The sequence below is a fragment of the Camarhynchus parvulus genome, chromosome 9 (genome assembly GCF_901933205.1).
Source record: "Camarhynchus parvulus chromosome 9, STF_HiC, whole genome shotgun sequence".
Classification (NCBI taxonomy): Eukaryota; Metazoa; Chordata; class Aves; order Passeriformes; family Thraupidae; genus Camarhynchus; species Camarhynchus parvulus.
Genome location: NC_044579.1, coordinates 3,862,836 through 3,888,139, shown reverse-complemented (window position 1 = coordinate 3,888,139; position 25,304 = coordinate 3,862,836). Strand labels below are relative to the sequence as shown.

Below are 25,304 nucleotides of genomic sequence, written 5' to 3'. Positions count from 1 at the left end.
AATTCCTTTATCTTGTCCCAGCTATAATCTTTCCTAATGACTCCAGGAGAAAGATCTCCTTTGGAAAGATACTGAATTTATTTTCAGAAAGGCTAAGGCATTTAAAATTTTCAGTTCCTTCACCTCCACAGGTATCTAGATACAGTCATTAAAAAGATATATTATGTCAATGAAATAGTAATCTTTGGAATTTTGTTTTTAGGGAAGAAATCTCCTAAGAAAATTTTGTGGAGCTGCATTACTGTTGATAGATGAACGCAGAATATTCTGCTCATTAATGTCACATTATACCTCACAGTATGGTGGAAATTTTGGCAAAGACATCTATGTTGTTTCCTGTGCTGGAAAGATTTCTTATGGGTTTAATTTTATTTCTTAGCAGAAACATTAGTCTGCTTCTTCATTTCCTTTGTATGCACAGTGCCGCAGAGAGCAATTTAAATTAATGAAATCTGAAAGTGAGTCTTTTGCATAAATTGCTACTTCTGTAAATGTAACCTACAAGAAGAAAACTGCACCAGTGAAAAAAATCCTTGGGAAAAAAGCATTGCATTAAATAAAAAGGAAAGTGTATTCTGAGGCCCAAAATAAGGATGTCTCTGAATACTCTTGCACTTCCATAGCCCAAGGGTGCATAATTGTTCATCATCAAATGAACAGCAAATGTTCATGGAGTTAAAGACATTAACAATATCACATCCATTTTTAAATTGCCCTTTGCTCACTTTGTGACATATTGATTCTGTGCAAATGCAGCTCTTATTTTCCCAGTGTACACAGAAAAAAAAAGATGTGAAAAACTGCAGCAGTCCCTCCAGTCAGGATTCCATCTTTATGATTCAACACAAAGGTCAGTGTTTCCACGTTCTTGCTTTTTTCTGCCTGAATTCTGAGATGCCAGGGATAATGAGGAACCCATGCTCGGCCATGTACCAGCGCACTGTCCCTTCTCACTGTGGTAGAGAAAACGACACTCGGTTGTAATGGAGAACTTGGATTGTGCAAAAGGGAGGTATCAATAAAATATAAAGTAAAACAAAGGAACAAATACATTTTTCATAGTGTACATTCCTTTAGGAATAGCATCAAAGCGTTTTTCGCTCAGATCTAGCATCCTGACACTGATTAACCTGGTGGAGGATGCAGGTGCAGTGTGTAACGTGGTGTTCCTCGCATGAACACGGGAAAGGGAGGGCCAGCAGCAGAACTGGTGTGGGATCTCCTCCAGGCTGTCCAGACAGTCTGAGCGCCCTGTGTCAGGGAGATTCTTCAAACCTGGGGGAAGTTTGTGCAGGAGATTACGAGACAGACCCAGCACAGACCGCTCCTGGCGGTGCTGCAGCGCAGGAAAATGGAGCCCACCCCCTCCTGCCCAGGAGGGCAGCAGTGAAATCACCAGAGGGATTTATTTGCTGGAAAGGGCCAGCACAGAAATCTTTAAAGGAACAGCTGATCCGTGTAACCACGGACAGCTCTACAAAGGCTCCTCGGAGACCAACTCCGCGTCCAGGGTGTGGGCTCAGCCCCGCACAGGGGAGGGACAGGGGGGACTCCTGGCAACCCCTGCCCGCTGCTTCCTGCTGTCAGCCCAGGACAGCCTCGCTGGGAACGGGCTGAGGACAGGCTTCGGACACGGTCCCTGGGAACGGGCTCCGTTACCGAGCTCAGCTCGGAGCGGCCCGGTTACCGAACTCACCGCGGGCCGGTCAGGCAGGCTGAGCTGGGGACAGGGGAGAGGTGGGCATGGCTCAGGTAAGGCCGGCGGGGCTCAGCTGTCGCAGGGATCACTTCTCTGTTAGCTCAGATACTTTTATCTCTGAGTTTATCACAGAATACGCTAAGCTGGAAGAAGAATAATCAAGTAAAACTCGGAAGTGAACGGCCCGCCTTGGTATAATTAGCACAGTGCTCTAACCAGCTACAGCGCATCGAAAACACACCCGCCGTTTCCTCATGCTTTTCCTGTATCTGTTACTCCAAACCACGAACTGTAACCCTTTCCACACCGAGCCCATTTGTATTGCTATGCAGATCTCTTCTGGTTGCTAGGCTGCCAAAATGATACAATAACACTTGGTTTTGTTTTCCAGCAGGTCATGTCGGTTGTTGCAGATCTTCACCTGCATTATGTGCAGGCCTGTCAAAATTTGAGCCAGCCTGAAAACCCCTTCATTGCTCGTGTGCTTCAAGAAGCTGATAAAAATGATGAAATGTAAGAAAATAACAAACAAGGTGTTTCAGATGCTTCTGAAAGCCTTAAACGGGGTAGCAAGATGAGGAATTGAAATATGACAAAGTTCATACGGTTTCAGGCTTAAACACAAATCAAATTTAACATTTACTGCTGAAGTTCTGGTTTGACTCATCTTGACATCATCTTGGCAGAAGCTTGTAGCTATATATCCTTTCTGGGCAGCTTTACAAGCAGTGAAATCAAAAAAAGTGAAAAATGTACAGGAAGGTGCCTTTCTGTCCCCTAAAGAAGCCAAACCCCTTGTTTAGTCATCCTAACTCCATTCTTTGTGTCTCACTCCTGTTTAAAAAGCCTCAGCTGCATTCCTTCCAGCTGGTCATGCTTCCCTGAGTTGTCTCTGAATCCTGCCAAGTTATTAACCACCTAAATTCTCTCTCTTTAAGGATCTGGGTACTGCTTCTTCTCATGGATGGTGCTGGGATCAAAGTTAATTGTCCTTTTTGGGGAAAAAACTGAGAAAATGAGATGGTTTGTGTCATGTTTTGATCCTGAGGGCAGGATAAAGTAAATAAAGGAAAGAGGGCAAGTAAAAAGAAGATGAGGAGGTACCCTTTGAGATAATCTTTATTTCCATCTGCCTTCCCCTCATCTTGGTTATTCCTGCTTTCAGTGCTGAGCAGTGCCTTCAGAAAGGGCAGTGCTGAGGTACTGCCTGCATCACATCCCCTGTGGTGGTGCTACCACAGCAGAGGCAGCAGATATCCCTGTGCAAGAGCTCCAGGGAGGGCAGGCACGGGCACACCTCTGATCTGGAGAGAAAATTCATTTCTCTCTATCATTTTACTTCTCCCCATGTGCTTACATTTTTATGTTACTGCAGAAGTACAAAAGGAATCACATTAAAATTGGCTGGAAATAATCACCTGGTGCCTGTGCCAAGAGTTACAGATGATGATCTTGCAGTTCTTGTCTCTGTCTTGGGCCAAGCTGCCTTTGTCACAGGTAAGGTTTTTCCCTGTGTGTCTGACATTGCTGTGGTAATACAAGAAAACAAGATCAGTCTTGATTTCAGCCTTAGTTCATCTTTGTTTCTTTTTGTTCAGAGATCAGTTCAATGTAGATATGCATCTGTCACTTTCCTTATTCTTCATCTTTTTCAGGTTTGGATCTTGCCTATAATTTATTGACTGATGCTGGAGCAAAGACCATGGCAACATTCCTCCAGGTGCCAAGAGATGTTTATCTTTCAGCAACTTGTAATTTATTTGTCTATAGTAATATTTATATTTGGGACAAGAATGAGCTGGTTTGGCAAAATTCCAACAACTTTGACTATCACTAGAACCTCAGATTGTATTCTCTGTGGAGATTTTTAATTTCTGGTAGAAGGCCTTTGGATATTTGGCTGTGGTGTCCTGAGAAAAGAATGATGGAATAAACTATGGGGCTTTTAGGCTCACAGTCCAGTTCAACAAAGGGGGTAATGGTTGTGTGAAGTGTGCCAGTGCCTTTGTTTCAGCTATTTTATAATCTCTGTTAGCTTTTTTATAGACCTAAACATAGGGAATTTTAATGCAGCCTTTTTGTCATTGTAAGCACTGGGATACAGGTGAAAAACAGTGAGTTGTCACCCTGTGCCTGTGCTCCTAGAATATGAGGTTAGGTTAGGTTCACAAAATGCCTGAATTTGTGCATCTGAGCTTGGTCACCTTCTTCATGCCCAGGGTTCCTGGGTGGTTCCTCAGGCCCCATGAGGGCTCTCCCCGTGACAGGTTTTATGCCTTGCCTTCATCACCTGACATAATTTGGGATTCTTTAACTACTTCTCCAACTCATGAAATGCCTGAAATGATGCAAAGGGCAGAGTTTTGTATGTGTATCTCCTTTTTGGAAAATACAGCTCTGTTTTGGGAAAAAAAAAAACCTCTCATTGCTTCCTGCTTTGTTTGCTCCCAAGGAAAACTCCACTCTGCAGTACCTGAACCTGATGTTCAATGACATTGGCACAAGTGGGGCAGAGCTGATAGCAGGAGCACTCCACGTGAGTATTTGCCTGGGAGATCTAGGCAATGGCATCTCCTTTAATCTTTTTGCTTTTGATGACCAGTACTGGCTGTGCTGCCAACATCAGAGCTGGCTGAAAGGAGCCTCTGTCTTTGCTCCATTCAGCATGTTGCTGTGTCACAGGGATTGCCTGGTTTCCCAAGGCACACTACAGAAATCAGATTTCACACAAGAGAAAGTTGCACTGCGCTGCCATTAACAATTCATTATCTTTAAAAAGACATAATTGTCTATAAAAAGCACAACTATTGCAGCTGGGTTTTTCTGTGTGAAAAATGCTATACTACAGGATATATAATGCCATAATTTTTTCCTTTTTCTTTCATCCAAAAATTAAATTACATTTGCCTGTACTTTGACATCAATATTTGTCTTGATTCAAGATGTCTGAGACATGTTTTCAAAACTTTGCCTTACAGCAGCACCACAAACCCAAGTTTGTTATTTTTAATGTGGTTTCCCAAGGAAATGAGGCTTGTGTGTAAGATTTGTTGTGTTTGTGAAAGGAGACTCACATGAGCTCTTTCTTCCTCCTTCACAGTCTTTGAACCCTGAACTGATTTCAACTAAATTTGACAGGCTTCCAAAACACTAAGGCTGTGCAGTAGATGTACAATGCTGGGCTCATACAAGGCTTACCAGATTTAAATTAGTATTAAGGCAATTTGCATTTCAGATGCCAATTTAGGAAGAAATATTTGCCTGGATTATTTTCATGAGTGTGATGAAATTCATGAACTTGGGAGAAACAGAAGTTTTCAAATAGAGGAGTTTTGCTTGCAGACTCTGATATTTGGTGCCCCTGAGGGGAGCCTGAGCCAAGAGCTGAGCCGGTGTTATCACTTGGACACAATTCCTCTGGAAGATTGTTTTGTCTCTGTGTGATAACCAGCAGAATTCACATTAAAAAACAGGATAGTGTTGTTTTCCAGGCCATCTTAAAGGAATATATATATATTTTTAAATTTTGTCTAGAGCAATCAAAGTCTCGTGCACCTGAGAATGACTGGAAACAGAATAGGAAACCAAGGTGGGATATTTTTTGCTTCAATGCTAAAAATTAACTCAACCTTAAAGAAGTTGGATCTTGGAGACTGTGATGTGGTGAGTAACCCAGTAAAATTGTCAGCAATAAAACATAAGTCTTTCAAGGGTATTACAAGGGTCCTGCAGTGCTTAATTAGGGGGAAATGCCATCTGTTGTCATTGATTTTGTGACAGCCAGAGGTAACAGAATATATAATATTGCAATGTGTGCTTGGAAAGGCACATTGCATAAAGCACCTGTGAAGTCAGAACTGGGGATATTTTAGAGCCACCGTGTCTCTCTAGGAATTCAAGTGCTTGGCTTGCACATTTTCTGAGGTTTTTTCTGCTGTTCCTTTCTGTTGAGCTAAGTCCTGTATAATTCATTTTGAAGAATGGACTTCTCATTCCCTGGAGAATCTTTTCCTTCTAAAGTGAGCAGCGCTGCAACCCCTGAAAGTCACTCATCCCATAGCTCTGCTGCTCCTCTCAGAGCTTGACCCATAAAGGACATAAGCACAGCAGTGCTGAATTGAGTAGAAAAGCACCCAGTTTACTCTTGGACAATGTGGTTCCTCCTGAGCTGGGCACTGAGACTTCCTATACTGTGCACAGGGAGACTCAGGAGGTTGTGGCTTGCTTTTAAAAGCCTGCATTTGTCTCCTGGAAATTCAGAATTTGCTTCTGAGCCAGAAGGGGGAATAACCCTCAGAAAGTGTGAAGGTGTTATGAATACATGAATGAGGGAAGTGTAGGCAGTGTAGGATTTGTTCAAAAGCTTGGTAGGGAGTTGATAGAGCTGGTTTAAAATGAGATGGCTTTGTGTACAGCCCAGCCTACTTGAAAAGTAGCATAAATATAAAATAGAGGGCAAATTAGAAGGATATTAAAAAAAAATCTAAATTTGCCTGATTCATACTTGAATTTACCTGGTGGATAAATATTAGGGGAACACACATAAGCTGATTTTGCCTCATAAATCAGGGAAATCAAAACATAGGTTCAATTGAATGGACAAGTATTTTTCAGATCCATTATTCTTGCTTTTTATTCTCTGAATTGCAGAGTCATTTGTACTGCTTAGTCTAATTTCACTCTGCTCTTCCATAGGCAGTTGGCTTTGGTATTATCAGAAAATCTGTTGTGTGTCTGTAAGCAGTTGACTGCAGTAGTCCCATCTCTCTACCTCCAGAGTAGATGAAGGCAGAAATAATAGTAATAGCAATTTGGTAGCTTGATCTATACACTGAATATGTTTCTCTAAAGAATTTATTTTTATTTCCAGGGCCTGCAGTGTCTGATAGCAACAGCCATAGCCCTGACTCAGAACGAATCACTCAGAGCCATAAACCTCAATCGTCCTTTGCTATCCACCCAACAGGTATGTGAGTGACTGTGGAGTCAGCTCAGAGAGAGGGGCAGAAGTCAAGTCAGTACTGATGTATTTATGGACATTTTTTCTGAACTAAACAGGACAACTTTGAACAAACTTCCTTTGTCTTAGAGTGGCAGGACATATTTTTTCCCATAGAAGTCCTGTTTCTTTTGCATACAATTAACAGAACTTTTAAGGCTGGAAAAGATCTCCAAGATCAAGTAAAAACTGTGACCAATTCATTCTTGTATGAAATAATTAGCATCACTACAAAATACTTTCAAATATTAGCAATGATTGACTCAATTTTTTAAGAGCAATAGCAGGGAGGGAAACTGATTAGACATAATTAAATGTTTATGCTTCACTGATATTTGCAGGGATGTAGACAATACTGTAAAACTGCAAATATCTCTATAGTTTTTTTTTTTTTTTTTTTTTTTAGCTTTATCATAACATGTTGTTTTGTGGTTATTTTTATACAATATACCGAATAGAATGATCAACACCACTGATGACCAGATCTTGCAGTTAGTTGCATAATTTCCTTTTACTGAAGCACAACTGTATCTTATCCTAAAGTCCAGATTAATAAAATTTGGTGTATGTTTCTAGGAAGAGACCACAGTTCATATAGCTCGGATGCTGAGGAGTAATTCTTCTCTTGTGGAGCTACATTTGGGCAAACATGAAATGAAAAACTTTGGTGTAGAGCGACTGTGTGATGCCCTGTATGAAAACTCCACCCTGAGATACCTTGACCTTAGCTGGTGAGAGTGATTAAATGTGGCACATTAGAAACTCATTTTCTAGCAACTTATAAAAAATAAAATTTATAACGTGCATCTCTCTTTCAGTAATAACATCATCTGTGATGGTGCCAAATTTCTGGGAGAGCTACTAAGAAAGAACCAAACCCTGGAGATCCTGGATCTTGATGCAAACCGAATAGAAGATGCTGGAGCCATTTACCTGAGTGAGGCCTTGGCAACGCGGAACAAGACTCTGAAGGCGTAAGTAGTACTGGCACAGCTCCCCCAGAGAGTGCAGGTAAGAAACCTGCACTTTGCACTGCCTGAAATGCATCACAGCTCTGTGTCTTCATGTTGATCAAAATAGGAAAGTCAGGAAGTTCCAAATGTGTTAGACAATTTTTCCTTCTTGGGGAAAAAAAGCCCGTGAGTGATTGGGTGGGATTTCTTTACTAAGCATTGTGTCTGCTGCCGTGTGAGCTGTTCTAAGACCTGGGGTGCTGGAGGTGAGCCCCAGGTGTGCTCAGAGCTCTCACAGCTTCGCAGTCACTCTGAGAGGGTGAGGCGATTGATCTGCTCATTCTTTCTGCGTCTTTGAAGCACAGGTCCCCATGGTGCGCAAACGAAAACAAGAACTGCAGGCCTTCAGAATTTTGAGATAATCAGATTCCACGCTGGGATAAGGCACTATATTTGTTGGTTCTGATCTTCCAACACTTAAGAAAATCCTCTGTTTAAGTTCGCTTCCGGGTGAACCCAGAAGAGCTGTAATCTCTCCATCAGGGTGTCTTTTGCAGCCGCGTTAAACCCCCGCCGGCAGGACATAAAAGCTGATCAAAGGTGTTACCTGAAGCCATTAGTTTTAAGCAGCAGACTGAGGAGGTGGCGGCTGCGAGGTGCCTCTGAAAGCCTCGCAGGTTCACTAATATAAAAATAACTGCCGCTCCACAAAGATCAAAGCTTAGCCTGGATAAATGCCAAGGCTTGGGCTTCAAAGCAGACTAGAGATGAGACCCGGCCACCATGCAGCAAAGTCACTGACACTGAAGAACTCAGTAATGAACAACCTGGCTGCAAGAGTCAGGAAAGTGCTTTGAGAAATAGAATAAGTCCAGAGGCCAGCTGCCTTAGGCAACCTGAAAATATTAGAGTAGGACTGGCTTTGATACAAATAGATTATTATATTATAAATAAAAAGTTATCTCTATATATTATATATAACAATAAGACTAATTCATGGTTAAATTCTTATTTTTAACCAAGAGATGGGAATTCTATGGTTTGGCACACATTTTCTCTGTTTTCTAGGTTGTCCATTGTAAGCAACAATATAACTGGCAGAGGACTTGTAGCTCTTGCACAGGCAATGCATTCCAACATGACACTTTCCCATATTTACATCTGGGGGAACAAACTTGACAGAAGCACCTGTGCGGTAAGTATTTGGCTCTGAACTCACCTGAGAAGGCTGCGGTTCGATTGTTCTAACTTGTCTTTCTATAGTTGGAAAGACTACAGCAATTAGCTGAACAAAACACTTGATTTATCTGGGCTTTTTAATGTGGTTATAATATGGTGGTGCTGGGATGAGCCTCCCTGGAGATCAGCACTCTGAAAGGACAAAGTGCCGTGTGAGAGCCTTCACCGCAGTCCAAAGGAAGCACCACCGTGTGTTAAATCCCCGGTTTCCTTCATTGCAGGCATTCTCGGAGCTGATCGCGGTGGAGCGCCTGCAGCCGGACTGCACAGATGTGGCTCCCTACAAGGTGGACGGGGAGATTTTCCTGGCAGAGCTGTCCCACGGGCTGGCCAAGCACCGCTACTGGAGCCCGCGCTGCGCCGCCGTGGCCCCCGGCGCCGCCAACGCCAGCCTGGAAATCGTCCCTGTCTCGGAGTACCTGTGAGCGATCCTGCACCCCTGGAGCCCTCCCAGAGCCTGAGCTTTCCCTACGTGGTTTCTAGTAAAATAGGTTATATCAGTATCACGTTTGCTGCATGTTGTTTCTTTGGGGTTTGAGTCTAGGAGGAATCTACACCTGCTTGAAATGGCAACAGAGAGAAAGTATCAAAGAAATGACCTCAAAATTTGTTACTAAGTCATGCTCCATCTATTAAAAGTCTGTAACTACGAAAAGATTTGTACCTCTCACGCAGAGCAGACTGACAAAAGCAGCACCCAGGACTGCTGCTGGGCAGCAGATCAGGTATCCTGCAGAGTCAGATTCCTGCTGAAGCTGAGAGCTTTGGGTAAATCCATTTGTTAGCACTGTTCTCCATGAACTCTTTCCTTTTCCTAAGCAATTGCATCCTTTTGATCTTCCAGTAGTGACATTTTTAAAACCAAGGTAAGTGAACTTAAGCACTAAGCCACGGCCATGCTAGAACTTAAAGCTGGTGAACCCAGTTTGCTGGGATATACATAGAATTTTGATTAAATTGTAGCACATACTTGTTTCTTATACAACAAATAGAAACCACTACCAAATCTCATGCCATGATTTCTTCTCATCTCATGAAAACTGCCTAAAAACATTTTTATCATTGTAGCCCCAATTCCTACACGACTAAGACAACACATGCATGTAATGGTAAACATTGTGTAATGGCTTGGACAGAGACTTTGTGTAAGTTTGGGAATCACTCTGCTGATTTCCTTTTTCCATTCACTCTGCTCATTCCTGTAGAAGTGACTTAATTTATGTTCCTAAACAGAAAAAGTCATCAAACAGGACAGCAGAGGTTTGCTTCAAGTCTTTCATGAATGCAATTCTCTGCCCCTCTAACTGTGCCTGTTAAATATTGGCATAAAGTACCAGAATGATCTGTGAGTGTATGAACAAGAGCAAAGCATGAGGGGAAAAATGTAAGAAAGTAATTTCAGTTAGCTGGGAAACTGCTGCTGTTCTGACTCTGCATTATCACTGTGACAGTGTAGGAACAGGAAGACATTTGGACACCTTTTGCCCAGCTGAAATGACCAGGGCAGTTGTGAGAGCTGGTGTAGGTGGATGTTTGTTGTTGTTTGGTTGGTTTGTTGTTTTTTTTTCCATTGCCCCCACCCCCAAACACAAATTACTCAGGCTCTTGCTCCAAGAGCCCGTGGTATCCTCAGGGATAAGCCCAGAGCAGGAATGTTTGTTCTGCACACCTGCACAGGGCCCTCCCAGCCTGCAGTCACTGTGTTGAGCACAAAGTCCATACATCACTCTGTGAACACCCAGCTCTAGAGAGGAGCTTGTATTTTAACTCTTGTTCAGCAGGAAGGATGCAGCAACAAGAACTAAAGTTGGAGAAGTTCAGTCTAATTTCACTGCTCAAATTAAGTCTTGATTTACTTGTATGAATGACATCTGTTAATCTGAGGTGGTAACAGGTAGCCAGCTCTACCAACAGCAGTATTTTGGTTTTAGTGATGTGATAAGATGGCAAAAATATCACAGTCAAAATATATCAGGTAAAATGGCATCTAAAAGTGCTGGTGTATGTGTTTGAAGTATTTGCACTCTATCTGAACCCTTGTTTAACAGCAGCTTGTTCAGCCCATAAAGCCCTCTTCATTACTGACAATATCCATAAAAACAGCTCATGTGTTACAGTTTTCTTGGATATTCTTTTGTAAGAAAGGGCTGCAGAGTAATTCCTACCAAATTCTGTATAAACAGCTTCCTGCAAACTAAAACAATTATTTGTGCAAAACCCTGTATTGCTTAAAGAGGCCTGTGCCAGAGACTTTTATTTCTTCCTTCCTCTGACCTTGAAATTCTTAGAAGATGCATCTTGTGTTCTTTGGAATGATTGAATTTACATAGGCCAGATTCTTTTTGCCATGTTCTTCTGAGTTATTCAAAGGCTAAAGCAAGCATAGTCCTGCTCTGAAAACCATTTTTTTCAGCTTTTAGACCTCACTGTACCTTGCTGAAAGGCAGCATTTTCCCCCAGTTTTAGAGGGGAGGCAAATGAAAGCAAGTGACTGATCCAGCAGGGCAGGGGTGCAGCAGAGTGATCCCCAAATCCTACTGTGGGCTCCAGGGCCCCCATGGTCCTTGTGCCAGGGTGGGGACAGGGGTTGTGTCTGACTGGTTCCCTTCTGCTTTTGTGGCTACCCTTTGCAGTTACAAACAGGAGACACAAGGTGAGGGAAAATTATAAAACAAGTTTATTAAAGTCTAACATAAAACACTTCAGGCTAAATATGTACAACTCCCTCCCTTCCCAGGGGATTATAAAATTGAGAGTTGAGGTATATACAAATAACAGAGGAAAAATTGTATATACATGGCAGATACTTTAAAAATAATTTAACCAAAAAAATCAGTTATTAGTCCTTATCTGAACTTAGTTCTGCAAGGCTTACTGAGCCTCTCCGGGATCACAGCCCTGAAATCCTTCATGTGGGACTTGTCTGTACTTGAAAATTGTTTTGTAGCACATGATTTCAGAAAGGTTGTCATGCTTTGTGCCCACTTAGAGGCACTAATTTAGAAGTAAATGTGATACAAGGAGCTATTCTCACCTAAGTACTTCCAAACAGTCAATTTAGAGACTTAGAGATGCAGATAAACTATTCAGGCAAAACTTGCACCAACTTCAGTGCAAAATTGACTGAAACAGCAGTGTGACAAAACATGTCATATTCTTTGTATTACTCTTCATTGAATTATTGAAGTTCCTTCTTTTCTTTTGCAAGGACACATGCCTAAAAAGATTCCATGCTCTCGCATATTAATAATCCCTTACAGAAATTACCAATACTGTTATAAGCCTTGTACTTCAAAATGAACCCAGAACCCTTAAACCTAGGACTGACATGTGCAGCTGATTTCCATGCATCTATTGGGAAAAGGTACAGGTGTAGGTTCAGACCTACAGCCTGAACACACCTACAAATATATATATATATATATATATTTATATATATTTATTTATTTAAAATCTATATTCTAGTAAATGAATACAGTTGGTAGAGATCATACCTCAGCAGCTGAGATATCTTCACGAAAGATGAGGATAAAAATCAAGATTTTCAGATGGGGACTCAAGAGTGCAGGTCACTAAATTATTGCTCCAAGACAAAACTACAAGCCTGTGTATTCTATTAAGAAAGGATAAAATTGTTGTCTTGTAAAAAATAATGAATATCTTCTTGTCTATAAAGAAAACTAAATGACTAATAAAGCAACTGTTACTGTTATAAGTATCTAAACAAATCCTGTATAAATCTAAGCACTGTATTTTTTAAAAAAGTCTGAAATCTAAGAATACAGTAATAAGCTATAATTTTAGAAATATAAAACCAGTCCAAACAAACACTGTTATGGAATGCATTTTCTATGTAGGAATGTAGTTATTGTTTAGGTTTCTCTCCAGAGCTGTTCTCTCTCCTGCTCATTTATCCTGGATGTTTATCCTGAGCTGCTTTTCCTCAGGTACCAGCAGCATATCATTAATTTGTCTTCCAAAGCTGTTTAAATATGCAAGTTATCAGTTGTACAGTGTTTTCTTTCTCAGTATTCATGACTAAACCTATGTCAATCCCAAGATTTCTGTTCTACTTTCAGAGAGAGACAGCAAAGAAGAAGCTTAGTACAAGCTACACACAGTCAAGATCCTGACTTTGTGGTTCTTCAGTCTTAAAATGCTGAGGGGCTACACCAACAACAGAACTGAAAGAGACATGAGGGGAGACAAAGGGAAATGCCAAAAATAAAATACCAGAGAACTTTATCCTTTGTCTTTTGCCAGCATTATGAACATCAGCTGTTCATAAGTGCTGTGGGACAGACAAGCAGGGAAATGAAAGGCCCTGCAATACCCATCTCCAGTGGGGACAGTGTGAGAGATTCCTGCATTAGGGATGTTCCTGTTGAACATGGCTGTACTCCTGCTGCCCATGGTAGGCTTCATCAGCAAATCTACCATATATTAAAGCATAAAATGTGACCAAGCAGCAGGTTATAGACATGCCCCACACTAAAATGATCAACACAAAGCAGCAAAAGGTCTATTACTTTACAAATACAAACATGGAGGAAGAGAAAAAAAAATTACAGTCACACTCAGGAGTCAAGGGACAATTTTCAGACTCTTTAAATGAAATCCTTCAAGAAATTTTTCACAAGTCTGTTTAATTAAGGTGCAGATTAATTATTACTCCACGTAGAATGGAATCAGTTAAGAGGTATCTTCTACGCTCTTCTATTTATCAGCGTCTGGACAAAGGCATCGGTGGAAATAAATGCTAGCACCAAGTAAATGACCAACAAAGGACAGCTTTAAATGCATTGTTGGTACAGTATCATGACTGCTTCATTACTGTCTGATGATTACATAAATAATGCTTACAACTGTTAATGGCACAAACTGGCAAAATGGAGTAGAAAAGTACTTCTACTGTCACCTAGTCTTTTATGACCCTACCAAGACATTAAAATGTTGCTTTTAAAATATGTCTGTTGCTAGTAATAAAGCCTGTCTTTACCTGGGCCTTGCTAGGTACCAGTTTTGTGCAGTTACTGTGGGCAAGTGACATGAGAGGTAAAGCAATACAAAAAACTTTAATTAAAACAAATCAGTCAAACTAACAAAATCTTTCCTGGAAGAATATCAATCTGCTCTGTTGTATTATTCTTCAATGCCTCCTCATTTAGTGTTCACTTATTATTTTCACAGTGAAGGGCGGGATTTATCTCCTCTTTTGTACCTCCTGTCTAGCACAAGAAGCAGCACTACAGCCAAAAAAAAAAAGGATTATCAGCCTCTGATTCATGCCTCACTAATGAACTCACTGTATCTTTTCGCCTCAGCTACAACATGCATGTCCCAGTTCTCCTTTTGTTGCTATTTGTGCCAAACCCACAGTGTTTTAAGGATGTGAAAAATAAATCTGGGACAAGATACAACAATGTTGGATTCACTTCAAACAAACAAACAAAGGCAATTTGTTGTAAAGAAGACCCAGGAGTATCCATGCCATTAGGACCCTCCCACTCACCACACTTCAGACAAAAATTCACCCTCCTTTACTTTTCTTGTCAGGAAAATACACCCAAACCTTTCCCTCTGGTCAGGCTCCACCTGAAGATGGCACTTCTGGCAGCCAGCAGCAAATCTACACAAGCAGCTCAGCAGAGCATTGACTGCCTTCACCATGGACCATTCCAGCACCCTGGAGTGCAGGCTTACTAATACATCCAAATTATGATATCTCCCTACACCTCTGGGTTAATCTTCCTAAACTATCAACTATGGCTTAAAATATCTGTTCTCAAATGACACTGTGACACATCAAATGAGCAGGAACATGGGAAGAGAACTCCAAAGTACATTAACATATGTAACAGAGAATTCTTAAGGCAGGTGTGTTGCCGGAGTCATCTCCTGGAAATCAGTGTTAATCACAAATAGAAATCTGATTGTAGAATAGCACAATCCAGCACTGCACAATGGAAATGCCTTACAGGTGTCTTTACATAGAGGAAAACAAAGAACATGTCCAATTCAGAGAGCATGACTGGTTGTTTGTGTTCATCTTACCAAATATTTCCAAGTTCACTACCAAACTACCTGGATGGCTCTGCACTGCTCTGTCAGTACAACTGCTGCAGGAAAATGAACTGAGGTTCTGAATATCCTGTCACAGCAGATCTCAGTAATGTTTCTGATGAAGGGGACTGGCTCCCTGTCACAGGGAGCAGCATCTGATGGTCTTCAGTCCCAATGGGGAGAGGAAGTGCTAAAGACATCTCAGAGGGTTTCACATCTATGGACTCTGATAAAGGACTTTTCTGACCCTGAATGGATTCTTGTTCATTGAAAGAATTATCAAGTGCAGTAGAATCAGGAGAAGTTTCAGGTCCTGTGGAAACAACAACAAAAAACAGAAAGAAAAGTTCAAAAGCTTGTGCAGAGATTCTGGAATTCCCTTTCCAATGACTGTCAGAGCCAACACCTGGTGTGTCACAGACTGCCTGGGCAGCTGGGATATTGGTGCTTCCATGTGCTGCAAAGCCAGGCCAGCTGTAAGTACAGTGTAAACACTGGGAATCACATCTGCTGCTGCTTGTAGTGTGACTGCAAGGATGATGCATTCCAACCTGATCTCTACTTGGCATGATATAGAAGGTAACAAATCCTTAACATCACAGTGAACAAAGTATCTTTGGAAAAAATGTAATCATGGAAGTTTCCTCGAGATTTTCCACCCCAGAAAGTCTCAGAACCAAAGCCACATCCAAGCATTCTCCTTTAACTGAAACAGCATTGTACAAAGTATCATTTGTCTGTAAGCTTCTTTGGAAGACAACATTTCTCAACTCCATTCCAGCTGGATACATTACAGATTTTATCCAGTCACTTAAAAAAATTACCTTCTACTCCTAATTGAAACCCTCTTAGTGGGTTCCTTGCTGCCTTCCTCCTGGAATGCAGCCAGCCACTGCTCCTGGATGGCTCTGTGACTAAGCCACATCGGGTATCTGACCCTTCCTCTAAAGCATGCTCCAAAGTCTGGTATTCCAGGGCTGAGGCACTCCTGGCTGCCTGCTGTCTCTCCACAAGAGCTGGCCTGCCTTGGCAGCTCTCCCAGATCACCCCTCCAGCTCTGCCAGGCCCTCTCCACACTCAGTACTGCCCTGCCCTCAGCACTGGGGCTTTCCTAAATTCCAAGCTGTCTCTGCACATGAATCATTTTCTCACCCTCTCTCTCCCAGTCTAGATGTACACAGACACCACTTATTCCCTCTTCCATATGACACAGGCAAGGTATTTATGGTCAATACACGATGATGGACAGAGAAAAAGGAGTAAGGAGCCAGTGCTGAACAAGGCTGGATACAGATGCTTTTGGCCCTAAAAACAACTACTAACCAAATTCCTTTGTTTTCTAACTTTAGGCTTGGATGATCAAAAATATTTATTCAGCATGGAAGGAAAAAGAGCTGATGTGGTTTCTTAACCTTTCTTTGCACAAGGAACTCACCTGTGTGAACTTTTGTTTTGTGCTTCTTAAGATTTTTTATATCTGTGTAGGAATTTCCACACATTTCACAGATAAATGGTCTTTCACCTGAAAAAAATTGGTTTGGTAGTGAGAACAATCTTGACGTTGAAAAAAAAACCAGTTAGAGACACAGGGTAACAGATTTCAATGTTCTAATTTGAAATACAACTTTGCAACTATTTTTTTGCTCTTAAAATAAAATTATTTCCAGAATAATAGTTTAAAACAAAGCAAGAGGACACAAACATTTTAAGTAAAGCCTTGACCATACATCAACACCTACGCTGTGGCACAGATACTACTCTGAAGGCAATTTAAAAAAGTAATGAATATTTTCCTTTACATTATGTTAACCCAGAGATACATAAATTAAGAAACTGTTCTACTTTCAAGTACAGACCAATACAGTGTATTTTAAAGGCAAAAGTGTAAAAGTGGATTATAATTTATGGTGCAGGAAGCAGCTTGTCTGAAAACTGACCTGTATGGGACCGAAAATGTTTATTGAGCTCTCCAGAGGAAATAAAACTCTTTTCACAAATGCCACAGATATATGGCTTCTCTCCTAAAGAAAACACAAGCACACTGTTATTTCAATACTGTCATGGTTGGACCCCCTGTGTTCTCAGAGGTGTATCCATGTCTTCAGTGCCAATATTCAAATCTGAGCACGGATTGGTTTGACCACAACCTCCCAAAAAACTCACTTCCTTATCAACCTAGGACAAATACATAAAGCAAAATACACATCAAGAACAAAATGAAACGAAACGGAGATAATGGGACAAAGTGCTCCCGAAACTGGAATCAAAGGAAAAACGACATGAGGAAGGAGCTGGATGACAATGCCAAGGTGGATTTCTGGCTCGTGCCCCTCTCCAGGAGCTGGCAGTACCTGTGTGTTTGCGGGAGTGGGTGATGAGCGAGCTGGACACGGCGAAGGCTTTGCCGCAGCTGTCGCACACGTAGGGCTTCTCCCCGGTGTGCCGCCGCACGTGGTACGTCAGCGTGCTGGCCTGGGCGAAGCGCTGCCCGCAGCGGTCACACACGTACGGCTTCTCCCCGCTGTGCTTCCTGCAACAACACAGCCCTGAGTAACAATGTGGGAGTTACAGTGGTAGGCGCTGCTATCTCTTGTCCCCAGCAAGCCTCTCCTGTGGAAATCCAGGCTGAGTTAACATTCAGGCAATGCAGCCAAACCTCCACTCAATACTCACGGTGGCTGGCTCAGCCACAGAGGCAAGAAAGGCTCTTTTGCAAGTGTTTATTCCAGCAGGGTAACACTGTCACTGAAGGACAAACCCGGGGAAAGAGGAAAACCACGTGGAGCAGGCAGCTTATAAAGGGGGAGCGGGGCTAAGGGCTGGGCAGAGGGGCCTGGTCTCCAGGGCTATGGGGCCACCAGGGGTACCAAGCCAGTGACAGGAGAAGGAGAAACCAGAGGAAGTTGTGACACCAAGTCCATGGTGAGACTGTTTTTCCCTTTGGGAGGCATGACTCTGTGGTGAGGAGTTGATGTTTCCAGGGCTGAGAGCTTGTGGATTGACCAAGGGGGGAGAGTTCATGGGCTGAGGGACAGCCACAGGGAAGGCCCTTCCCCCTGCTCCTCCTGCCACCGCTCTGGAGTACGGCAAACAGGAGACAACTGAGCGTGGTGTGAGCGCCAGGTCCTGGGAGCAGAACTCACAGCACATCCGTGGTTCCCATGGCAGCTGAACTGAACCAAGGCCCTGCTCAGGTAACATGCACCACAGGAACTCAGCATGCTTTGCACTTTAGGGTGCTGCAAATAAAATGATGGTTCCTAACATGGGGATATCATTCCTGCTCCTGCCAAAATTGCCGAAAGCCCCACGCAGATGGCAGTGAGAGCTTCTCTCACTTCCCACCACAGAACTCTCTCCTCTCTGGTGCTACAAGTAGTTTAAAAGAAGGATACCAGACTCAGGCTGTACATTCATCCAGCACAAATCTCCTCCTTAATGAGCAACTACACCCATACAATTATTCTGTTAGGCATTGTGAGAGAAGTCCCATGAGAAAAGAAGCAGAAATCACGTTCATTTGTAACTCTTACTCACAATGGAGTAAATGTTTCTGTTTAAATAAGCCCAAGGATAAGCACTGGCAGGATCTCACTTGTGCCTACCTGGCGTGGATCTTCAGGTTGCTCGAGGTTGCAAACTGCAGGTTGCAGACATCACATTTGTAAGGCTTCTCCTCTCCATGGTGCATCCGGCTGTGGAACACCAGCTGGCACTTCTGGGCAAAGCCTTTGTCACACAGTTCACACTTGTACGGCTTCTCCCCTGGTGAAAAACAACACCCTCGTGCTCTCTGTATTTACATAAGAAAGCTTTGCAATCCATGACCTGACCAAAGCTCAGGTGTCTGTTCTAATACTTCTTACAAACAACACCTTGGAAAATCCTGTAATCAGTCCACTGAAGTGGAACGTGCTAGAACACAGAGGATAACAGGACTATTTTTTAACACATTATGTTGGGGGAAAAAAAAGTAATAATGTTTCTAATAGTGCCAGCTTCTCCACATTATTTTAAGAATTCTGCCACTTCAGTTTCAGACTCTTTGCTGGTTGTGTCTGTTCAACATTCTGAATATTTAAAATGAACAAATCATCTGCTTTTTCTTGCTTGTCCAACAGCAACAGGTCTTCAACATACAGTCTAGTGCTCTCTTATTTCTCATTAGTGTCTGGTGCAGAATGGTGCTATTTATGTCCTCTTAGTGGTGAATTGTCTCCTGTAAGGGCTTGTGCAACTCTACAGTCCTGGAAAGTATAAAAATGCCTTTCTCTACCACTCTGTGCAATGCCAAATAAATCTCATGAGTAAATAGGGTGCATAATAACTTCAAAAGTAAAAGACATCTAGCATGCCATTGAGCAACCAACACCACGGAATTGTCTCCCCACTCTTGCAAAAGTTCCCAGGACAATACCCTCAGAGGTACAAAGTACAGCCAGCATTCCTACCAGCACTGTCCATGAATCCTGCAATCAAGCTCCACCTTGTGTGTGAATCTTTGCTTGGACTCTGGCTGACAGAATTTGAAACTCTCTCCCTAGGTCACAGGAAGAGCAGGATGTTCCCCTGCAGCTGTCCCTCAACATCCCCTGGAAAAACTGTGACCTCTGCTCACAGCTTTCCAATGTACAGAACATATGGAAAGACAAGCACAGGACTTCTCCCCTGCATCTTCCCAATTAGCTGTTCATCATCTTTTTAAGTCAGACATGCTGGATTAAATTGTTTAAGTGCTCCTAAGTGATTTCTCTTGGATGCTTGATATGACACAAGCTCTTGGTAATGTTACTGAATGCAGAGGTTATAACACCATCACACATTTCAGTTGCACACCTACAAAATAAAATCCTAAATGTTGTAGCAATGCAGCCAACCTCCTACCTTTTTTGAAGACCTATGGGACAAGTTATAAGACTGGATTTTTTCCCCACTCTTGTTCTCAAAGTTTCTTGAAGTTTAAAAAAAAGCAACAGAAATTCTTGTATCAAGTACAGCTCACTTTTCATGCTCTACTGAAGTGCTTTTTGGCAACTCCCCTACTCTAGAGAGCTAAAGGACAGCCAGCTCTCCTAAGTCTTTCCAGAAATCAAGATGTTCAGACTAATAAAGTCCTCTCTAGCTATTGAAACTATGATTTAGTACTGAAAAATGCTGAAACATTTCATATTATTTGGGTCTACCCCGCATGCACAGCAACAGCAGACAAAATTTCAAGAGGAAGAAGTCAGAATATTTCTAGTCCTGCATTCCCAGGCTGTGTGTGATCCCAGGCCTCCACAGCCCATGAGACACAGCCAGTGGCTTACCTGTGTGAGTTCTTACATGTGTTTTCAACTGATTGCACTGGGTGAAGGCCTTCCCACAGAGCTGGCACACGTAGGGCTTCACCCCTTTGTGTATCCGCATGTGCCGCCGGAGGCTGCTGGCTTCGGAGAACACCTTCCCACACGTGTTGCACACCGGCTTGGCTTTGGAGAACTTCTGCTCCAGCTCCTCCCCCGAGCTCTCCAGCTGGTAAGTGCTCTTGTCACTGGCTATGTTGGACATGCAGTGCTCCTTCAGGGCACAGCTCTGCTGAGGCTTTCCCCGTTTCTGTTTGGCTGCCATGCTCTGGGCCAGGATATCCTGTGCCGCCAGCGTTTCGCTCTCCACCACCGCTGCCAGCTGCAGCTCCGAGTTATCGCTGCCCTGGGCAGCCTGCTCTGTTATGTGGGTGGCCAGCTTATTTGCATCTAAAAACATCTCAAAGGATGTGTTCTCAGCCACCTCGTTCTGATAGTGTAGGGATTTATTATCTGTGCTTTTGGGGGGGCTGAAATTCTTCTTTCGCTTTTTGGCTTGAGGAGATTTCTTTTCTAAAGCCGCTTTCTTTGCCTGGGGTGGAACCAGCTCTGCAGCAGCAGCAGCATCTTCCTTCTCCTCCCGATTGTTGTAGTCTCGGAGAGTCAGGAGGCAGGTCTGCTGGTTCATTTCAACATTCCCAGTGATACTGGATGTCTCTGTGGAAGAGGGATTAGCAATAAAAGCAAAGTCCTCCATCTTGATCTTGCATTTAGTGACCACTTCTTCTACTTTGAGATAGTCGGCAGCCTGGTGAATCTCTTTCACATTCCAGCTGCAAGGAAACAAGACCAGGGTGAAACATTCTGGACAAAGTAAACATTTGCTCTGCACCAACTGTATCACAAACAGACACAGAGCTGCAGAAGTTTTATACTGTCAGAAAATTTAACTTTGAGAACACACAGCAACATTTAATTTCTCGGTGCTGTAGGGCCACAAGGCTCTAAAATGTCAATTATTCTTGAACTGCAGGTCGGTGTCTAGTGGGGTCTGCAGACCCTCAAACTGGGGATTTTATTTTAGTTACATGCCTCTTGTAGAATTTTAAGTTAAAAGTCAACTTGTAATGTGGTGAGGCCAGACATGGGCTTGTTGGTCCAAACAGCTCAGAATTAACAGCACGAAGGGATAAAACACTGGAAAATAAAATACATAAAACATCACTTCAAAAATCTTCTGGCCAAGGTCTCAAGTAATTCACTGGCAGTGCATTCACCTCAGCACTTCCACGGCAGGTATTAATCTTGTTTTATAAAACGATTTGCAAACAGCCTTAATTCTGTATCAGCTGCACACAGAAACCAGTAATACCAAGGAAATCCTCATTTAAACCACCACACTCTATTTTTCAGTTCCTGCCACACATGCCTCGATGGTTTAGGAAAAAATGATCTGGAAAAGGTGGCAACATGTACCATGAGTGCATTGATGGATTTACAGCACTTTAAAGAGAGATTTGTAGTAAACAATCTCATTCTAACAATAAACAACTTGCCACAATTACTCCCCATATGAGTACAGCTGTTTCAGTATCTTGTACTATGTGAGTGCAAGATGGACAGATGGACATCAAGAACCCTGCACAGTTCTGCTCATATGTAACTGGCAAAGCACCAATCACTAAGTTCAGCTCTGCTGCTGTTAATGCCTGTAGCTAATTAAAAACACCACCCTGCATCAGTATCCTTAAATTACTAAGTGTGAGTTTCCATACTTCAGAAACGAAAAGTTTTTAAGCCTGCATTTGACATCAGACATTGAGAAAGAAGTAAAAATCCTGAACTTGGTACTCCTAAACAGCCACACCTCCCTCATGAGATAAATCTCTTTTGCTGAGAAAAAGGCACTGCAAAGAAAAAATCATCCTCACTGTATGTGAAGCAGCACAACAGGCACAAAATCAATGCAGTAATGAGGGCAAACACTTTTTCTGTGACTCTTTTTGGGCAATGCAATATAAAATTTTAAGTAACAGATCATGCAAATTTTAACAAATGTGACTCTTAAAACGTGCCTATCCTTATCCATCCCTCAGACTTAGGTCTCTACCACATTCACAGTTCCTGTGTGTTTTTGGAAAAAAGGACTACTGTAATTCACCCCCAGACACACACTTGTCCTTCTCTCTCCTGGTAATCATGCAGGGTGTTTAATCTCCCCCAAAGCAGAAAGAAACAGCAGGAGACTGAAACCATCAGTCAGTGAAATATCAGACAACACACCTTTATTTTGGCACTCACATGTCACGAGGTATTTTAAAGCATACAAACAGGTGAACTTCAAGTTGTTAATATTCATCACATCCACTGCTATTTCTTTCTCCAGACCTTATTACAAAAAATCCAGTTCTGCCTTACCACAAAGTTTATTTCCCCATTCCCCTTTAAGAGCATGTTACCTGTCAAGGTTTAAGTTTCCCGTGTAAATAAATTCCAGGAGCTTTTGGAATCCATCAGCTTTCACTTGAGTCTGATCCAAGACAACGTTGTTGTCAGATGCGTCTCTGTAAAAGGCCCCGAAATACTCGCTGAAGGAGGCAAGCACATTCCTGTGTGCTTTGAACTGGAATTCCCCGATGACCACGGTGCAGTCGCAGAGGAATCCGGCCTCTCGCTGCTTGTTCAGCCTCTCCAGCAGGTGCTCACAGTGATGGGAATACTGCATCTTGAGAACGCGCTGCAGACACTTCCTGACCTGCGAAAGCAAAAGAAAAAAAAAATCAATTTATATGCCAGATTTCACCATTTACCCCTTAACAGAGTCAGTGTCCGGACGTGCCGGCGCTCACTCAGGACAGCCTGGCAGCAGAAGGGACAGCGCGATGGTGGCTGCTGCTCGAGCCGGGGCGCTGCGGTTCCAGCGGGGAGCGCGGGCAGGGCCCGTGTGCTCCCGGCCCCGCCGGGATTAGCCCGGCTAAGCCCGGTTCTTGTCACACCGTGTCACACCCGGGCCCCGGCGAGCGGCCCGCGGCTCGGACCGGCCAGCGCTCAGTGCGCGGGGCGGCCGCTCCCGGGCAGCGGCACCGGGGCTGCGGAGCGCTCCCCGCTCGGTGCCGGCGCGGCGCCCGGGCCCGGGCTTTGGGCCGCCTCGGCAGCGGACGGGGCGCGGGATCCGCAACCCCGCGGCGCCCCCGGCCCGGCCCCGCCGCCGGAGGGGACGGAGCCCGCAGAGCCCTCCCCGGTTCGCCCGGCCCGGTCCTGCAGCCCCCCGTCCCTCCGCGCCCGCCGTCCCCCCGGCCCGGCCCGGCCCGAGGCCGCGGCCCCCGCGCACCTGCGGAGCGCAGTGAGGGCTGAGCGCTGCGCTCAGGCCGCCATGTCCCGCTGACGCCGCCGCCGCTTCCGGGACGCGAGTTCCGGCCCCCGCGCCGGGGGCGGCCGGCGAAATTGCGGAATGAAACGGGTTTAATATTCCTGCCAGGCCGCGCCGCGGCTTTAAATAAAACAACTCTGGCACGGAGGCTGCGAAGCCGAGAGCAGTGCTGCGGTCCGGCAGGAAGGGAGGAAAAAAGCCTCCTTGGCTGCTGTTTCCGCCCGGTTTCGAACCGGGGACCTTTCGCGTGTTAGGCGAACGTGATAACCACTACACTACGGAAACTCCGCTGGGGGCAGCGTTCCAGTTACAACTCTAAACCTTCTATGCCTCGCCTGTCCCCGCTGTGCCATCCTGTCTGTCCCGTTGTCCCCTCCCCTCCTGCCCCGCACCGCGCCCGGAGCCCCGCGCTCAGCCGGACCCGCACCCCACGGACCCCGCCACACGCCCCGGGACCCGCAGCCTCCCCCCGGCCCCTGTCCCCCCCCCAGGACCGGCAGGTCACCCCGGTGCGGGGCTCTCCCGGTGTGCCAGGCGCTCCCCACGCACAGCAGGAGTGACAGCAGCGGTGGGAACCAGACATTTCAAGGAGAAGGGAATGTTTGGCACTGCTGGCAGGGCAGGGCAGTGATGAACCAGCGGACAGGAGAGCTGGGAGCTGGGCATGGGGTGTGTGACATCAGGCAGCATCTGCTCCGCAGGCCTCTCACCACAGCTGGATCTGAAGAATGGGGAAGTGAGTAATCCTCCTGGATTTTCCTGGATTTTCTCCAGGAACTGAAATAACAGCAGAAGCTACAGAAGGGAATGTGGTTTTGCCACTTTTTGCGGAGGTTAACATAAGTCAAACTCCAAGTGGTGGAAAGATGCATGCTATAACCTTCTCTGAGGAGCTGAAGTTGCCTGGATTGTGAATAAGTCAAATGCATTCCCAGCATTTTTTCAAAACAAAACACATAATTGAAGTGTACACATTGCCAATGTCATTTACCTGGGACATCCCCAATATACCTTAACCAAAGATGTTGGTGAGAGGCCAGAGATGCTGGTGTTGCCGTGCAGACTGGGCTGGAAAAGTGCTTGTCCAATACCTCTGCATTTTGTTTGATTGCTGTACATATCCAGAAAAGCGTGGGATTGTCATGTCCTGTGGAAATGGGAGGCTGTGGGGAAGAAATGGCAGAGCTCTCCCCTGAGCAGGCTGCTGTGCCAGCTCTGCTCAGCCCAGCTGTGCCCCCACTCTGTCTCCAGTCTCAGCACAGGCTGTGTGACAGACTCCAGACACGGGGTCACCCTCAGTGACAATCAGTGACACCAATCCCTGAAGGCTGCTGCTTTGCCCCTGGTGTTTCCCAGTTTTTGGACAGCTGTGAGCTCTCAGATCGTGTAACATGGATTCTGAAAGTGGCACTTCACAAGCCACAGGAGCTGGGGAGCTGCTTGTACAAGGCAGTAAAGAAAAATTATGTTATGTGTGCCTCAGGCTTAAGGAAGGGATGACTAAGAGTCCCAGCAATGTGGAAAAAACTTTTCCACCTTCCATGACATTATGGCTCAGAATCAAAGGTTCAATTGTCCTGAAAGCCTCTTCCACCCTCCTGATTTTGGCACAGAGTTGCCAGGGATTGGCATGTTCTGCTCCAAATCTATCATGAATGAATCATCATCATGTTGGCATAAAGGCTTCCACTCCAGT

At 44.1% G+C, this 25,304-nt stretch overlaps 2 protein-coding genes and 1 non-coding gene across 3 annotated transcripts; 1 reads left to right on the top strand and 2 right to left on the bottom strand.

The window, feature by feature from the left end:
• The first annotated feature begins 842 nt into the window (after nt 1–842).
• On the top strand, nt 843–9,315 carry LRRC34 (leucine rich repeat containing 34). The gene is made up of 11 exons (XM_030954605.1): nt 843–850; nt 2,091–2,212; nt 3,075–3,196; nt 3,355–3,419; nt 4,152–4,235; nt 5,234–5,362; nt 6,570–6,665; nt 7,275–7,429; nt 7,517–7,672; nt 8,720–8,846; nt 9,112–9,315. Exons 2-11 carry the CDS (start codon nt 2,097–2,099, stop codon nt 9,313–9,315), a joined length of 1,254 nt encoding a protein of 417 aa, XP_030810465.1. The 5' UTR covers nt 843–850; nt 2,091–2,096.
• Nucleotides 9,316–11,544: 2,229 nt separating this feature from the next.
• On the bottom strand, nt 11,545–23,885 carry MYNN (myoneurin). Its single transcript, XM_030954744.1, has 8 exons — nt 23,570–23,885; nt 22,698–22,993; nt 20,263–21,071; nt 18,559–18,718; nt 17,305–17,483; nt 16,891–16,974; nt 16,389–16,475; nt 11,545–15,266 (listed from the first exon to the last, which is right to left on the bottom strand). The coding sequence occupies exons 2-8, from the start codon at nt 22,961–22,963 to the stop codon at nt 14,998–15,000; spliced, it is 1,854 nt and encodes a 617-aa protein (XP_030810604.1). The 5' UTR covers nt 22,964–22,993; nt 23,570–23,885; the 3' UTR covers nt 11,545–14,997.
• On the bottom strand, nt 23,821–23,893 carry TRNAV-AAC. Its single transcript has one exon. It is a non-coding gene; the product is annotated as a tRNA-Val (tRNA).
• Nucleotides 23,894–25,304: the final 1,411 nt, after the last annotated feature.

Bases quoted from the DNA above. Each gene is read 5' to 3' on its own strand.
- LRRC34 (XM_030954605.1), top strand. From the start codon at position 2,097: ATGTCGGTTGTTGCAGATCTTCACCTGCATTATGTGCAGGCCTGTCAA. The intron at 7,673-8,719 runs GTAAGTAGTACT...TCTGTTTTCTAG, and splicing joins CGGAACAAGACTCTGAAGGC to GTTGTCCATTGTAAGCAACA. The intron at 8,847-9,111 runs GTAAGTATTTGG...CCTTCATTGCAG, and splicing joins TTGACAGAAGCACCTGTGCG to GCATTCTCGGAGCTGATCGC.
- MYNN (XM_030954744.1), bottom strand. From the start codon at position 22,963: ATGCAGTATTCCCATCACTGTGAGCACCTGCTGGAGAGGCTGAACAAG. The intron at 16,975-17,304 runs GTACTGCCAGCT...TGTTTTCTTTAG, and splicing joins CCACTCCCGCAAACACACAG to GAGAGAAGCCATATATCTGT. The intron at 16,476-16,890 runs GTCAGTTTTCAG...AATTTTTTTCAG, and splicing joins ACATTTTCGGTCCCATACAG to GTGAAAGACCATTTATCTGT.